The sequence below is a fragment of the Columba livia genome, chromosome 1, assembly GCF_036013475.1.
Source record: "Columba livia isolate bColLiv1 breed racing homer chromosome 1, bColLiv1.pat.W.v2, whole genome shotgun sequence".
Classification (NCBI taxonomy): Eukaryota; Metazoa; Chordata; class Aves; order Columbiformes; family Columbidae; genus Columba; species Columba livia.
The window spans coordinates 212288082-212304089 of record NC_088602.1 but is presented as its reverse complement, the minus strand read 5'-3'; the positions used below and the strand labels follow the sequence as shown (position 1 = coordinate 212304089).

Sequence of the window (16008 nt, the reverse complement as noted above, 5' to 3'; positions counted from 1 at the left end):
ACCAACGAGCCTGCAGGGACCCAAAGGCAGGCAGGGCAATCGCAGAGGAACGGGGAGGAAACGGGTTTCTGAGGGAACAAGGTGGCGAGTGAGCTTGTGAGGGGTCCAGAGGCAAAGGGATGTGTCCCGAGGAGAACAAATAGAGAGGTTCTTACTCTGAGAAGTTGTCCTTGACTTTGTTCCACCAGCAGCCGTCCTGCGGTCTCGGCACCGCCTGGGGATCCCTGACCCGCACCACCACAACCTTTAACAGCACATGGGGCTGCTCTAGAACCGGAATGACAAACAGCAAGTACTTCTCTAGGACAGCTTTGATGTGGGATTGTTCTGTTTTCTCTGCAACGGACAGGGAGAAATTTCTCCTCCCCACAGTACCACTAAACACCCCACCCATGATTGTTCAGGCATTTTGGGGCTGAAAGCCCCCATCTCTCACCGGCCTGCTCCTCCAGTAACGTCATCGTCACCCCCCGAGTCCCCCCATTTATTCACTCAAAAAAAAAAAGGTAGAAAAGGAAAACAGCCCCAGCGGGCAGCACGTTACTTTAAAACGCCATTTACCTATGTACGTACCAGAGCGCCCAAACATGGGGGGGCAGCGCCCCGAACAGCCGCAGCCACGTCCCACAGGCCGGCAGCCGCCCCCCGGCACGCTGGGGACGGAGGACGGAGCCGCGTCTCCCGCTCCGGCGCTGCTCCCCCCACCCGGGCTGGGGGGTCTGCTGAGCACGGGGCGGTCACAGCTCCCCCTCTGAAACACAGGAATTCCACATTAGAGTTCCGCGTTGGGGCGGCCGGGTGCAGCACCGCGCTTTGCCCGCAGCCTTTCCTTCCTTGTCCAATTTATACAACGGCCTCGGCTCCTCAGATTCCGCCAGGGCTGCTCTCCTCGCATTCCCACCAGGTGGTTCCCAATCCCTTTCCCGCGAGCTAAAATACCCCCCAACGGGCTCTTTTGCAGAGCACCGCTACCGCGCCGTCCTCCCGTTACGCGTCACGCAGGACGACACGGCTCATCTTGTAACAGAGACAAGCAAGAACTACGAACGCTTCTAGCGGCACTCCACAGGCAATACTAAAACCTGCCCACGACGTACCGCCCTCACAAGTTGTGCTCCAGGTTTATCCCGCCCTTTCCAAAACAAAACAATTCCGGCACGCGGCTCAAGTCTGTCTAACGCTCAGCGCCGCGATCGGGACGCTCGGCCACACGGGCGGCTTCACGGCGCTCGCGCCCCTTGCACGCTAAAGCCACCGCAGCTTCCGCTGTAGGTTTTGGCGTTCGAGTGCACAGTCAGAGCCGAGGCCTATCCGAGAATCAAACCGAACTGCGGTACGCCTCACCGCTACGTACGGGGCCGGCTCTACACCGCGACGGAGCGCCGGAACAACCGACACCAAAAGCTGGCCGCACGAGCAACCACCGCACGCCTGTAAGGCGCTCGCAAGCCCGTGCGCGCTATCCTGCCTAAATTCCGTACCGCGACTTACGGACGCCCCGCGAGCGCGTGCCCGGTCCCGGCTCCCAGCGCAGAAAGACCCCTCGCCAGAGGTCCTCGTCCGTCCCCGCCGCGACGCGACCGAGACGAGGAGTCTCTCCAGAGAAACCCCCGGGGCGCGCCGACAGAGCCCTCGACTCCGCGGGCCCCGCGGCCGCACAGAGCGGGTCCTCCGGCCGCCTCGCCGGCTGAAACGGGGAAGGGAACGGGACGGCAGAGTCAGCAGCGCTGCTAAGCCGCATTCTTCACAGCATCACAGTATGTTTGGGACGGGAAGGGACCTCAAAAGATCATCCAGTCCAATCCCCCCATGGAGCAGGAACGCCCAGGTGAGGTCGCACAGGAACATGTCCAGGCGGGTTTTGAATGTCTCCAGAGAAGGAGGCTCCGCAACCTCCCTGGGCAGCCTGGGCCAGGCTCTGCCACCCTCACTGAGAAGAAGTTTCTTCTCAAATTTAAGCGGAACCTCTTGTGTTCCAGCTTGATCCCATTACCCCTTGTCCTATCGTTGTTTGCCACCGAGAAGAGCCTGGCTCCATCCTCATGGCACTCACCCTTTATATATTTATAAACATTGATAAGGTCCCCCCTTAGTCTCCTCTTCTCCAAACTAAAGAGACCCAGCTCCCTCAGCCTTTCCTCACACGGGAGATGCTCCACTCCCTTAATCATCTTCGTTGCCCTACGCTGGACCCTCTCCAGCAGTTCCCTGTCCTGCTGGAACTGAGGGGCCCAGAACTGGACACAATATTCCAGATGCGGTCTCACCAGGGCGGAGCAGAGGGGAAGGAGAACCTCTCTCCACCTACTAACCACCCCCCTTCTAATACACCCCAGGATGCCATTGGCCTTCCTGGCCACAAGGGCACAGGGCTGGCTCATGGTCATCCTGTTGTCCACCAGAACCCCCAGGTCCCTTTCCCCTCCACTGCTCTCTAATACGTAATTTCCCAACCTATACTGGAACCTGGGGTTGTTCCTGCCCAGGTGCAGGACTCTACACTTGCCCTTGTCAAATTTCATCAGGTTATTCCCCGCCCAACTCTCCAGCCTGTCCAGGTCTCTGATGGCAGCACAGCCTTCTGGCGTGTCAGCCACCCCTCCCAGCTTGGTGTCATCAGCAAACTTGCCGATAGTGCACTCTATTCCCTCGTCCAAATCGTTAATGAATATATTGAACAACATTGGCCCCAGCGCTGCCCCCTGAGGCACTGCACTGGATACTGGCCTCCAGCTGGACTCCGCACCATTGACTACCGCTCTCTGGCTTCTCTCCTTAAGCCAGTTTGCAACCCACCTCACTGCTCTGTTGTCCAGACGAAGCTGTTCCATTACTTTCCCAGGGACAGAGCTGAGGCTGACCGGTCTGTAATTACCCGGGTCCTCCTTCTTGCCCTTTTTGAAGACTGCAGTGACATTTGCTTTCCTCCAGTCCTCGGGCACCTCCCCCGTTTCCCAAGACTTGGCAAAGATGACGGAGAGCGGTCCAGCAGTGACTTCAGCCGGCTCCCTCAGCACCCGCGGGTGCATCCCATCCGGACCCGTGGATTTATGGATGTCCAGACTATTTAATTGCTCCCTAACCCAGTCCTCATCGACTAAAGCAAACTCCTCCACTGACCTGGCTTCATCCGGGGTCTCAGGGGTACAGGGCTCCCCAGGACGGCCTCCGGCAGAGTAGACAGAGACAAAGAAGGCATTCAGGAATTCTGCCTCCTCTGTATCTTCTGCCACCAGGGCACCCACCCCGTTCATCAGTGGGCCTACATTGCCTCTGGTGTTAGTTTTATCTGCTATGTATTTGAAAAAGTTCTTTTTGCTGTCCTTGACCCCTCTCGCCAGCTGTAATTCTAGGGGGCCTTGGCTGTCCTAGCTGCCTTCCTGCATCCTCTAACAGCAGCCTTATATTCCTCCCAAGTGGCCAGCCCCTGCCTCCATGACCTGCAAACTCTCCTCTTCTGCTTGAGCATACCCAACAGGTCCCTGTTCAACCACGCAGGCCTCCTGGCTCCCTTCCTCGACTCCCTTCGTGTGGGGATGCTCGGATCCTGAGCGTGGAAGAAGCAATCTCTGAATGCAACCCAGCTATCTCGGGCCCCTTTTCCTTCAAGCAGTCTTGCCCGTGGGATTTCCCCCAGCAATTGCTTGAAAAGGCCAAAGTTGGCCCTGCTAAAGTCCAGGGTTGCAATTCTACTTGCTGTTCTGTTCCTGCCACACAAGATGCTGAACTCCACCTTCTCGTGGTCACTGCAGCCCAGGCAGCCCTCAACCTTTCCTGCTTCGACCAGACCCTCCTTGCTAGCGAGGATGAGATCCAGCAGTGCACCTCTCCCAGTCGGCTCCTCCACCACCTGCATGAGGCGGTTCTCACCGATGCACGGCAGGAACCTCCTGGACTGTGGCTGGCTGGCTGAACGGTCCTTCCAGCAAACACCAGGGAACTTAAAATCCCCCACAACAACCAGGGCCTGTGACCGTGAGGCCGCTCTCAGCTGCCCATAGAAGGCCTCATCAACTTCCTCAGCCTGATCTGGTGGCCTGTAACAGACGCCCACAGCAGTGTCACCCCTGCCAGCCTGCCCCTTGATCCTGACCCATACACTCTCAACTCGCTCCTCATCCGCTCCTGGGCAGAATTTAGTACACTGTAGCTGCTCTCTCACATAGAGAGCAACTCCACCACCACGCCTGGCTGGCCTGTCTTTACTTCATTTGATGAGGTTAGTTGTAATCGTTTAGTTTCTCGCTGACAACACGTCTCTTAATTATTAGTTAAATACAAACTAAGCTCTCAGCTCCTAAACAACGTGTTACTTAACCTTCCGTCTCCCTCTTGTCGTGCAGAAGGAGCTAAAAGGTGAAAAACGTCCCCTCACCGCGCAGGCGGTCAGAAAGCATTTCCCTCACGTCAACCGGTTCCTGAGGGCCGCATCTTGTAGAACTTCACCGCAGCGTACGCTAACTCGGCAGCTTCTCTTCAAAAGCGGGAAGAGAAAACAGGGACAGGCACCTGAAAAAACAAGGCAGAGAACAGAGCAGCTGGGAACACCGTGTCATTCGCACGTGCACGTCCCACAAGCCCCCGAGCGTGGGGGGGCTCCCCGAGGAAAACAAAGCGGGGGCAGCGCCCCAAACAGCCGCAGCCCCGGCCCGCAGGCCGGCAGCCGCCCCCCGGCACGGCAACGCTTCCGGCCGACCCGAGAAGGGAGCCGTTCGTGCCGGCCGGTATCGACACCCCCCTTTTCCAGGCAGCTCGGAGAACTCCCTTTGCCAGCGTCGTCCTGGTACGTTTCCCTCGTCCGGCTGCTCTTGTCTGTACCCCGTGTGCACTATCAAGACGGTTTTCTAGGCACGTTTCCCATTGCCTCGTTCGCACAGAGCTTCTAAATTCGCTCTTACCTGTTCGTCCGATCTCGACAGAGCGCGTCAGCTCCTCGCGCCGCGAGGCGCCGCTGCTCTCCCGTCGCCGGTGACGGCTCCTTTGGACCCTAATTCTGATCGGGCTATAAATCTCCTATTAATTGCTTATCCTCTTTGTTACAGTTCCCTGACGTTGGCTGGAGGACACGGCCACCTGGGCTCAGAGACGCGGCTTCCGTACCGGTCTCTGTCCTCTCGGTGGCTGGTTTGACGCGGCGCCTGCCAATTTATGGCCAGTTTCCTGAGCAGCGTTTCCCTTCTGAGGCCCGTTGCAACGCGTGACGGCAACTCTCCTAGCAACAGCACAGCTTCCAGCAACCGGAGCATCACGTTTAATCTGCCTCCCTTGTGCCGTTAATACACTTTATTCTTTTCAAACGGCTTCAAGGGCCCGCACCCTTCAAGAAACCTGCTTAGAATCAGTGCAGCTACTAATCTTCTTCTCTTTGCGTAACTCTACAGCTCACGCGAGAGCAATTGCTTCAGCTTTCTGGGCAGAAGTCCCTGGAGGTAAAGCTTTAGCTTCCCTTACCTGCTGGGCGGTCGGCACCGCACGCCCGGCTTCACGTACCCCTCGCTTTACGCAAAGCTGCTCCCATCGCTGACCCGGGAGGCTTCGGCATCCTCCAGCGGCCGGTCCCTTCAATCCGCTTCTGCTGTTGCCGAGCAACCGCGGGCCACCGACTGCCGGACGGATCCACTGAGGAAAGAAGCCGCGCCGACAACGTTAGCAGGAGCAATATTTACGTCATTAAACGTTTAAGGAGGCACCGAGGGAGGGATGTCGTTTTCACACAAATGGGGACCTGACCCCCGTCGGGGGGGACGGACACCGGCACGCACGGACCCGACCGCGAACCCCCGCGGCTCGATCGGCGTCTCTGCCCCCCCCCCTTGCCGGGCGCTGCAGTACCCGAGTTTCGCCACAGGGCGGCAGCACCGAGGCGCGCCGCGGCACCGCGTTGGGGCGGCCGGGTGCAGTACCGCGCTTTGCCCACAGGACGGCGCCACTGAGACCCGCCGCGGCAGCCCCGGGCGAGCGGTCGTGCCGCGTTTCGCGGGAATCCCGCCAAAAAAAACCCAAAAAACAAACGCGACCAAACAAAAAAGCGCACAGAGAGAGCCGCGGCGCGAAAGCCGCGCCCGCAGGACACGGAACCCGCCGGGGCTCGCCCCGAGCTCCCGCCGGAGCGGCGCCCCGCTCGCCACGCCACCCAGCCCGCCCGCAACCGCGCCTTAGCTCTGCTTGTAACCGTCCCCGCGACCGACGGGGGCTGCCGCACCGGGCACGGGCGCTGCGCCGGAGGGAGACGCGGCTCCGGACCGCACGCCTCCCAGCAGCTTCGCCAGCGCGGCCGTAAGGGCGGGGGGGGGGGGGGGGAACCGGAACCGAACGCCTCCGCGCCGCGCCGGCCCCTCCCGCTCCCCCCGTTCCAACGGCACGGTCACCCTCGCCGCTGCCGCACTCACCTGCCGCCTCTTTCGCCGCTCCGTTCCCCTCGCGCTCCCCCGCCGTCCCGCCGGGCTCCGCGGGCACCGACAGCCGCCGCGCCCCGAAGACGCTCGCGGCGGGAGGTCCCCGGCTGTCCCCTCCTTCCCCTCCGCCCTTCTGCCGCCTCCGGGAAACCTCACGAAGGGCGGCCCTGAGCCGCCCGCCTCCCGATGCCCGGGCGCCGGCCGCAGCGAGCGCTCCGCAGCCGCCCCGACCCCCGTTCCCGTTCGCTCCCGGTCTCCCCCCCCCGGCCCCGGCACCGAGACACCGCGGACCTATCAGCGCTCGCGGTTTGGGCATGCGCACTAGGGAGACTGCAGCACCCGCCCCTTGCCGCATCCCGGTTCGCTCCCCGGGACACGTCAATCATCTCCCTCTCCGCCTATCAGCGCTCGCGACTGGGGCATGCGCAGTAGGGACACCGCAACGCCCGCCTCTTCCGCACCATCATTGGCTGCGGGCGGCACGCAGTACCCAGCCCTCGACGCCCGCCCCTCCGGCAATCTGATAGGCAGACAGCATGAATTTGCCTGTCAGCTGAAGCTTCGTATTAGCTGCCTTTTCCTGGAGAACCAGATACATGTTTTGATAAACATTGCAATGGAATGCTTACTTGTTGATAAGGACAGATTCACATCTTGCAAGAGGAGCAACAAGAAACAGGTGACCAACAAACTGACCAACCGTGTATAACATCCCCTTCACATGAATACTTCATATAGAAGTGGCAGATCATGAGGATCTTGTCCTCTTTGCCCCTTTTCGTCCCTTCTGCTTATGGTGACATTAGGAGAGGACCTTGCTAGTCGTCCCTGCAAACTGAGGCCTGCTGAGAGACTGAATCCAGCTCCGGTTGGCTGCAGAGTCCAGTCCAGGACTTCAGGTGCCGGCTCTGCAGTTGCTGAGACTTTCAGGATTGGTTTTGTATTATTTTCTCTACTCTTAATATAGCATTAGTAAAACATTGCCAGTTTTTCCAACTCTCTTCTCTCTGTCCTTCTTTCCCTCCGGATCGCCTGTCCTGAGTGGGAAGAGGGGAGAGGGAGGGGCAAAAGTGGGAAGTGGGGGGGAGACGGGGTTAACAATACATCTGCCAGGGTTTTACTGTCACCCCGCAATCTAAACCCTCGACAGGGGCCAACAGATGGGGGGTCCTGAGAGGAGTCAAGAGGGGAAAATGAGGCCTCTGGGGTGTGTCAAGAGCCAATGGGGAAGTTTTGAGGGGAAGAGAGAAAAGAGGGGAATTTAACGGGGCAAAAGGTCAAACAGGCACCGTGATGCCACCAACGAGCCTGCAGGGACCCAAAGGCAGGCAGGGTAATCGCAGAGGAACGGGGAGGAAACGGGTTTCTGAGGGAACAAGGTGGCGAGTGAGCTTGTGAGGGGTCCAGAGGCAAAGGGATGTGTCCCGAGGAGAACAAATAGAGAGGTTCTTACTCTGAGAAGTTGTCCTTGACTTTGTTCCACCAGCAGCCGTCCTGCAGTCTCGGCACCGCCTGGGGATCCCTGACCCGCACCACCACAACCTTTAACAGCACATCGGGCTGCTCTAGAACCGCAATGACAAACAGCAAGTACTTCTCTAGGACAGCTTTGATGTGGGATTGTTCTGTTTTCTCTGCAACGGACAGGGAGAAATTTCTCCTCCCCACAGTACCACTAAACACCCCACCCATGACTGTTCAGGCGTTTTGGGGCTGAAAGCCCCCATCTCTCACTGGCCTGCTCCTCCAGTAACGTCATCGTCACCCCCCGAGTCCCCCCATTTATTCACTCAAAAAAAAAACGGTAGAAAAGGAAAACAGCCCCAGCGGGCAGCACATTACTTTAAAACGCCATTTACCTATGTACGTACCAGAGCGCCCAAACATGGGGGGGCAGCGCCCCGAACAGCCGCAGCCACGTCCCACAGGCCGGCAGCCGCCCCCCGGCACGCTGGGGACGGAGGACGGAGCCGCGTCTCCCGCTCCGGCGCTGCTCCCCCCACCCGGGCTGGGGGGTCTGCTGAGCACGGGGCGGTCACAGCTCCCCCTCTGAAACACAGGAATTCCACATTAGAGTTCCGCGTTGGGGCGGCCGGGTGCAGCACCGCGCTGTGCCCGCAGCCTTTCCTTCCTTGTCCAATTTATACAACGGCCTCGGCTCCTCAGATTCCGCCAGGGCTGCTCTCCTCGCATTCCCACCAGGTGGTTCCCAATCCCTTTCCCGCGAGCTAAAATACCCCCCAACGGGCTCTTTTGCAGAGCACCGCTACCGCGCCGTCCTCCCGTTACGCGTCACGCAGGACGACACGGCTCATCTTGTAACAGAGACAAGCAAGAACTACGAACGCTTCCAGCGGCACTCCACAGGCAATACTAAAACCTGCCCACGACGTACCGCCCTCACAAGTTGTGCTCCAGGTTTATCCCGCCCTCTCCAAAACAAAACAATTCCGGCACGCGGCTCAAGTCCGCCTAACGCTCAGCGCCGCGATCGGGACGCTCGGCCACACGGGCGGCTTCACGGCGCTCGCGCCCCTTGCACGCTAAAGCCACCGCAGCTTCCGCTGTAGGTTTTGGCGTTCGAGTGCACAGTCAGAGCCGAGGCCCATCCGAGAATCAAACCGAACTGCGGTACGCCTCACCGCTACGTACGGGGCCGGCTCTACACCGCGACGGAGCGCCGGAACAACCGACACCAAAAGCTGGCCGCACGAGCAACCACCGCACGCCTGTAAGGCGCTCCCAAGCCCGTGCGCGCTATCCTGCCTAAATTCCGTACCGCGACTTACGGACGCCCCGCGAGCGCGTGCCCGGTCCCGGCTCCCAGCGCAGAAAGACCCCTCGCCAGAGGTCCTCGTCCGTCCCCGCCGCGACGCGACCGAGACGAGGAGTCTCTCCAGAGAAACCCCCGGGGCGCGCCGACAGAGCCCTCGACTCCGCGGGCCCCGCGGCCGCACAGAGCGGGTCCTCCGGCCGCCTCGCCGGCTGAAACGGGGAAGGGAACGGGACGGCAGAGTCAGCAGCGCTGCTAAGCCGCATTCTTCACAGTATCACAGTATGTTTGGGACGGGAAGGGACCTCAAAAGATCATCCAGTCCAATCCCCCCATGGAGCAGGAACGCCCAGGTGAGGTCGCACAGGAGCACGTCCAGGCGGGTTTTGAATGTCTGCAGAGAAGGAGGCTCCACAAACCCCCTGGGCAGCCTGGGCCAGGCTCTGCCACCCTCACTGAGAAGAAGTTTCTTCTCAAATTTAAGCGGAACCTCTTGTGTTCCAGCTTGATCCCATTACCCCTTGTCCTATCGTTGTTTGCCACCGAGAAGAGCCTGGCTCCATCCTCATGGCACTCACCCTTTATGTATTTATAAACATTGATAAGGTCCCCCCTTAGTCTCCTCTTCTCCAAACTAAAGAGACCCAGCTCCCTCAGCCTTTCTTCATAAGGGAGGTGCTCCACTCCCTTAATCATCTTGGTTGCCCTACGCTGGACCCTCTCCAGCAGTTCCCTGTCCTGCTGGAACTGAGGGGCCCAGAACTGGACACAATATTCCAGATGTGGTCTCACCAGGGCGGAGCAGAGGGGCAGGAGGACCTCTCTCCACCTACTAACCACCCCCCTTGTAACACACCCCAGGATGCCATTGGCCTTCCTGGCCACAAGGGCACAGGGCTGGCTCATGGTCATCCTGTTGTCCACCAGGACCCACAGGTCCCTTTCCCCTACACTGCTCTCTAATACGTAATTTCCCAACCTATACTGGAACCTGGGGTTGTTCCTGCCCAGGTGCAGGACTCTACACTTGCCCTTGTCAAATTTCATCAGGTTATTCCCCGCCCAACTCTCCAGCCTGTCCAGGTCTCTGGATGGCAGCACAGCCTTCTGGCGTGTCAGCCACCCCTCCCAGCTTGGTGTCATCAGCAAACTTGCCGATAGTGCACTCTATTCCCTCGTCCAAATCGTTAATGAATATATTGAACAACATTGGCCCCAGCGCTGACCCCTGAGGCACTGCACTGGATACTGGCCTCCAGCTGGACTCCGCACCATTGACTACCGCTCTCTGGCTTCTCTCCTTAAGCCAGTTTGCAACCCACCTCACTGCTCTATTGTCTAGACGAAGCTGTTCCATTACTTTCCCAGGGACAGAGCTGAGGCTGACCGGTCTCTAATTACCCGGGTCCTCCTTCTTGCCCTTTTTGAAGACTGCAGTGACATTCGCTTTCCTCCAGTCCTCGGGCACCTCCCCCGTTTCCCAAGACTTGGCAAAGATGACGGAGAGCGGTCCAGCAGTGACTTCAGCCGGCTCCCTCAGCACCCGCGGGTGCATCCCATCCGGACCCGTGGATTTATGGATGTCCAGACTATTTAATTGCTCCCTAACCCAGTCCTCATCGACTAAAGCAAACTCCTCCACCGACCTGGCTTCATCCGGGGTCTCAGGGGTACAGGGCTCCCCAGGACGGCCTCCGGCAGAGTAGACAGAGACAAAGAAGGCATTCAGGAATTCTGCCTCCTCTGTATCTTCTGCCACCAGGGCACCCACCCCGTTCATCAGTGGGCCTACATTGCCTCTGGTGTTAGTTTTATCTGCTATGTATTTGAAAAAGTTCTTTTTGCTGTCCTTGACCCCTCTCGCCAGCTGTAATTCTAGGGGGCCTCGGCTATCCTAGCTGCCTTCCTGCATCCTCTAACAGCAGCCTTATATTCCTCCCAAGTGGCCAGCCCCTGCCTCCATGACCTGCAAACTCTCCTCTTCTGCTTGAGCATACCCAACAGGTCCCTGTTCAACCACGCAGGCCTCCTGGCTCCCTTCCTTGACTCCCTTCGTGTGGGGATGCTCTGATCCTGAGCGTGGAAGAAGCAATCTCTGAATGCAACCCAGCTATCTCGGGCCCCTTTTCCTTCAAGCAGTCTTGCCCGTGGGATTTCCCCCAGCAGTTGCTTGAAAAGGCCAAAGTTAGCCCTGCTAAAGTCCAGGGCTGCAATTCTACTTGCTGTTCTGTTCCTGCCACCCAAGATGCTGAACTCCACCTTCTCGTGGTCACTGCTACCCAGGCAGCCCTCAACCTTTCCTGCTTCGACCAGACCCTCCTTGCTAGCGAGGATGAGATCCAGCAGTGCACCTCTCCCAGTCGGCTCCTCCACCACCTGCATGAGGCGGTTCTCACCGATGCACGGCAGGAACCTCCTGGACTGTGGCTGGCTGGCTGAACGGTCCTTCCAGCAAACACCAGGGAACTTAAAATCCCCCACAACAACCAGGGCCTGTGACCGTGAGGCCGCTCTCAGCTGCCCATAGAAGGCCTCATCAACTTCCTCAGCCTGATCTGGTGGCCTGTAACAGACGCCCACAGCAGTGTCACCCCTGCCAGCCTGCCCCTTGATCCTGACCCATACACTCTCAACTCGCTCCTCATCCGCTCCTGGGCAGAATTTAGTACACTGTAGCTGCTCTCTCACATAGAGAGCAACTCCACCACCACGCCTGGCTGGCCTGTCTTTACTTCATTTGATGAGGTTAGTTGTAATCGTTTAGTTTCTCGCTGACAACACGTCTCTTAATTATTAGTTAAATACAAACTAAGCTCTCAGCTCCTAAACAACGTGTTACTTAACCTTCCGTCTCCCTCTTGTCGTGCAGAAGGAGCTAAAAGGTGAAAAACGTCCCCTCACCGCGCAGGCGGTCAGAAAGCATTTCCCTCATCAACCGGTTCCTGAGGGCCGCATCTTGTAGAACTTCACCGCAGCGTACGCTAACTCGGCAGCTTCTCTTCAAAAGCGGGAAGAGAAAACAGGGACAGGCGTCTGCAAAAACAAGGCAGAGAACAGAGCAGCTGGGAACACCGTGTCATTCGCACGTGCACGTCCCACAAGCCCCCGAACGTGGGGGGGCTCCCCGAGGAAAACAAAGCGGGGGCAGCGCCCCAAACAGCCGCAGCCCCGGCCCGCAGGCCGGCAGCCGCCCCCCGGCACGGCAACGCTTCCGGCCGACCCGAGAAGGGAGCCGTTCGTGCCGGCCGGTATCGACACCCCCCTTTTCCAGGCAGCTCGGAGAACTCCCTTTGCCAGCGTCGTCCTGGTACGTTTCCCTCGTCCGGCTGCTCTTGTCTGTACCCCGTGTGCACTATCAAGACGGTTTTCTAGGCACGTTTCCCATTGCCTCGTTCGCACAGAGCTTCTAAATTCGCTCTTACCTGTTCGTCCGATCTCGACAGAGTGCGTCAGCTCCTCGCGCCGCGAGGCGCCGCTGCTCTCCCGTCGCCGGTGACGGCTCCTTTGGACCCTAATTCTGATCGGGCTATTAATCTCCTATTAATTGCTTATCCTCTTTGTTACAGTTCCCTGACGTTGGCTGGAGGACACGGCCACCTGGGCTCAGAGACGCGGCTTCCGTACCGGTCTCTGTCCTCTCGGTGGCTGGTTTGACAGCGGAGCCTGCCAATTTATGGCCAGTTTCCTGAGCAGCGTTTCCCTTCTGAGGCCCGTTGCAACGCGTGACGGCAACTCTCCTAGCAACAGCACAGCTTCCAGCAACCGGAGCATCACGTTTAATCTGCCTCCCTTGTGCCGTTAATACACTTTATTCTTTTCAAACGGCTTCAAGGGCCCGCACCCTTCAAGAAACCTGCTTAGAATCAGTGCAGCTACTAATCTTCTTCTCTTTGCGTAACTCTACAGCTCACGCGAGAGCAATTGCTTCAGCTTTCTGGGCAGAAGTCCCTGGAGGTAAAGCTTTAGCTTCCCTTACCTGCTGGGCGGTCGGCACCGCACGCCCGGCTTCACGTACCCCTCGCTTTACGCAAAGCTGCTCCCATCGCTGACCCGGGAGGCTTCGGCATCCTCCAGCGGCCGGTCCCTTCAATCCGCTTCTGCTGTTGCCGAGCGACCGCGGGCCACCGACTGCCGGACGGATCCCCTGAGGAAAGAAGCCGCGCCGACAACGTTAGCAGGAGCAATATTTACATCGTTAAACGTTTAAGGAGGCACCGAGGGAGGGATGTCGTTTTCACACAAATGGGGACCTGACCCCCGTCGGGGGGGGACGGACACCGGCACGCACAGACCCGACCGCGAACCCCCGCGGCTCGATCGGCGTCTCTGCCCCCCCCCCTTGCCGTGCGCTGCAGTACCCGGGTTTCGCCACAGGGCGGCAGCACCGAGGCGCGCCGCGGCACCGCGTTGGGGCGGCCGGGTGCAGTACCGCGCTTTGCCCACAGGACGGCGCCACTGAGACCCGCCGCGGCAGCCCCGGGCGAGCGCTCGTGCCGCGTTTCGCGGGAATCCCGCCAAAAAAAACCCAAAAAACAAACGCGACCAAACAAAAAAGCGCACAGAGAGAGCCGCGGCGCGAAAGCCGCGCCCGCAGGACACGGAACCCGCCGGGGCTCGCCCCGAGCTCCCGCCGGAGCGGCGCCCCGCTCGCCACGCCACCCAGCCCGCCCGCAACCGCGCCTTAGCTCTGCTTGTAACCGTCCCCGCGACCGACGGGGGCTGCGCCGCTCCCGGAGGGGCTGCCGCACCGGGCACGGGCGCTGCGCCGGAGGGAGACGCGGCTCCGGACCGCACGCCTCCCAGCAGCTTCGCCAGCGCGGCCGTAAGGGCTGGGGGGGGGGGAACCGGAACCGAACGCCTCCGCGCCGCGCCGGCCCCTCCCGCTCCCCCCGTTCCAACGGCACGGTCACCCTCGCCGCTGCCGCACTCACCTGCCGCCTCTTTCGCCGCTCCGTTCCCCTCGCGCTCCCCCGCCGTCCCGCCGGGCTCCGCGGGCACCGACAGCCGCCGCGCCCCCGAGACGCCCGCGGCGGGAGGTCCCCGGCTGTCGCCTCCTTCCCCTCCGCCCTCCTGCCGCCTCCGGGGAACCTCACGAAGGGCGGCCCTGAGCCGCCCGCCTCCCGATGCCCGGGCGCCGGCCGCAGCGAGCGCTCCGCAGCCGCCCCGACCCCCGTTCCCGTTCGCTCCCGGTCTCCCCCCCCCGGCCCCGGCCCCGAGACACCGCGGACCTATCAGCGCTCGCGGTTTGGGCATGCGCACTAGGGAGACTGCAGCACCCGCCCCTTGCCGCATCCCGGTTGGCTCCCCGGGACACGTCAATCATCTCCCTCTCCGCCTATCAGCGCTCGCAACTGGGGCATGCGCAGTAGGGACACCGCAACGCCCGCCTCTTCCGCACCATCATTGGCTGCGGGCGGCACGCAGTACCCAGCCCTCGACGCCCGCCCCTCCGGCAATCTGATAGGCAGACAGCATGAATTTGCCTGTCAGCTGAAGCTTCATATTAGCTGCCTTTTCCTGGAGAACCAGACACATACATGTTTTGATAAACATTGCAATGGAATGCTTACTTGTTGATAAGGACAGATTCACATCTTGCAAGAGGAGCAACAAGAAACAGGTGACCAACAAACTGACCAACCGTGTATAACATCCCCTTCACATGAATACTTCATATAGAAGTGGCAGATCATGAGGATCTTGTCCTCTTTGCCCCTTTTCGTCCCTTCTGCTTATGGTGACATTAGGAGAGGACCTTGCTAGTCGTCCCTGCAAACTGAGGCCTACTGAGAGACTGAATCCAGCTCCGGTTGGCTGCAGAGTCCAGTCCAGGACTTCAGGTGCTGGCTCTGCAGTTGCTGAGACTTTCAGGATTGGTTTTGTATTATTTTCTCTACTCTTAATATAGCATTAGTAAAACATTGCCAGTTTTTCCAACTCTCTTCTCTGTGTCCTTCTTTCCCTCCGGATCGCCTGTCCTGAGTGGGAAGGGGGGAGAGGGAGGGGCAAAAGGGGGAAGTGGGGGGGAGACGGGGTTAACAATACATCTGCCACACGGCGGCCGTGGGCACCCCGGGGCGGGGCACGAAGCTGCTGCGTCCCCCCAGTTCTGGATCCCCTGACCCAGAGCAAAGCGCAAAGCGCTCCCCTCCTCCGGCTGCCGACAGCCAGCCCGGCTTCTTGCACAGCCCCCTGATTCCCCCCTTACCCCGTCCCCCCAGTTAGTCCCAGGGGTGTTTCTGAAGCCCATGGACACCTCAGCCCCACCCGGGGGCAGGATGGGCCTCTGCTGGCTCTGCCCTGGTGCCCACTGGTTTGCTCCCCGTGCTCCTTCTGGGGGGGCCTGGATACCAACTGGATCCACCTGGGCACCCCCAAAGCGCCTTTTTAGCACTTATTTTTCTCCTGAAAAAGCAAACACTGGGGGCTTTCTGCCATCCTGCCCCAGGGACTCCTCTCAGACCACACCGGTGCTTGGTTTCCCATCGCCATTTATTGCAGCCGCTGCCTGCTCAGTGCCCGGGGCGGTGGGACCGGGACCCCGTCCTGCCCGGCTGTCAGGGGGTTGGTTCACGGCGGGGGGGCTGGATGGGCGGCAGCAGCTGCGGTGCCAGGGTGAAGCGTCTGGGAGACGAGACTGGTAGGTGCTGCAGCACGGCTGATCTCAGCGAGGAGCGGGTGCCTGGGGGCGAGGGGCAGGGTCAGCCACAGACACCCACCAACAGGGTCCTGCCCCCACCCTGAAGCACACAGGCTCTTGTCCCACACTGCCCAGCACCACCCCCCATGTGCCCCCAGCTCCCTCCAGCTCCACCACGAGGACCGGCTGCCCCAGCAGCC

General features: G+C 60.0%; 1 protein-coding gene across 30 annotated transcripts in view; it reads right to left on the bottom strand.

The window, feature by feature from the left end:
• LOC135578272 (uncharacterized) overlaps positions 1–16008 on the bottom strand; it is a 39798-nt gene that overhangs the window by 11943 nt on the left and 11847 nt on the right. For 19 of the 30 annotated variants that reach the window (XM_065049538.1, XM_065049539.1, XM_065049549.1 and 16 more), the window contains 7 exons: positions 14100–15850; positions 13145–13312; positions 8267–12201; positions 7849–7960; positions 6390–7432; positions 4319–5619; positions 156–751 (listed from right to left, as the gene is read on the bottom strand). In XM_065049538.1, coding sequence (XP_064905610.1) covers positions 15726–15850 — 125 coding nt within the window. In that variant the 3' untranslated portion in view covers positions 156–751; positions 4319–5619; positions 6390–7432; ... (2 more) ...; positions 13145–13312; positions 14100–15725. The remainder of the gene's footprint in view (positions 1–155; positions 752–4318; positions 5620–6389; positions 7433–7848; positions 7961–8266; positions 12202–13144; positions 13313–14099; positions 15851–16008) is intronic. The other 11 variants (XM_065049518.1, XM_065049534.1, XM_065049521.1 and 8 more) reach the window with 10 other exon arrangements.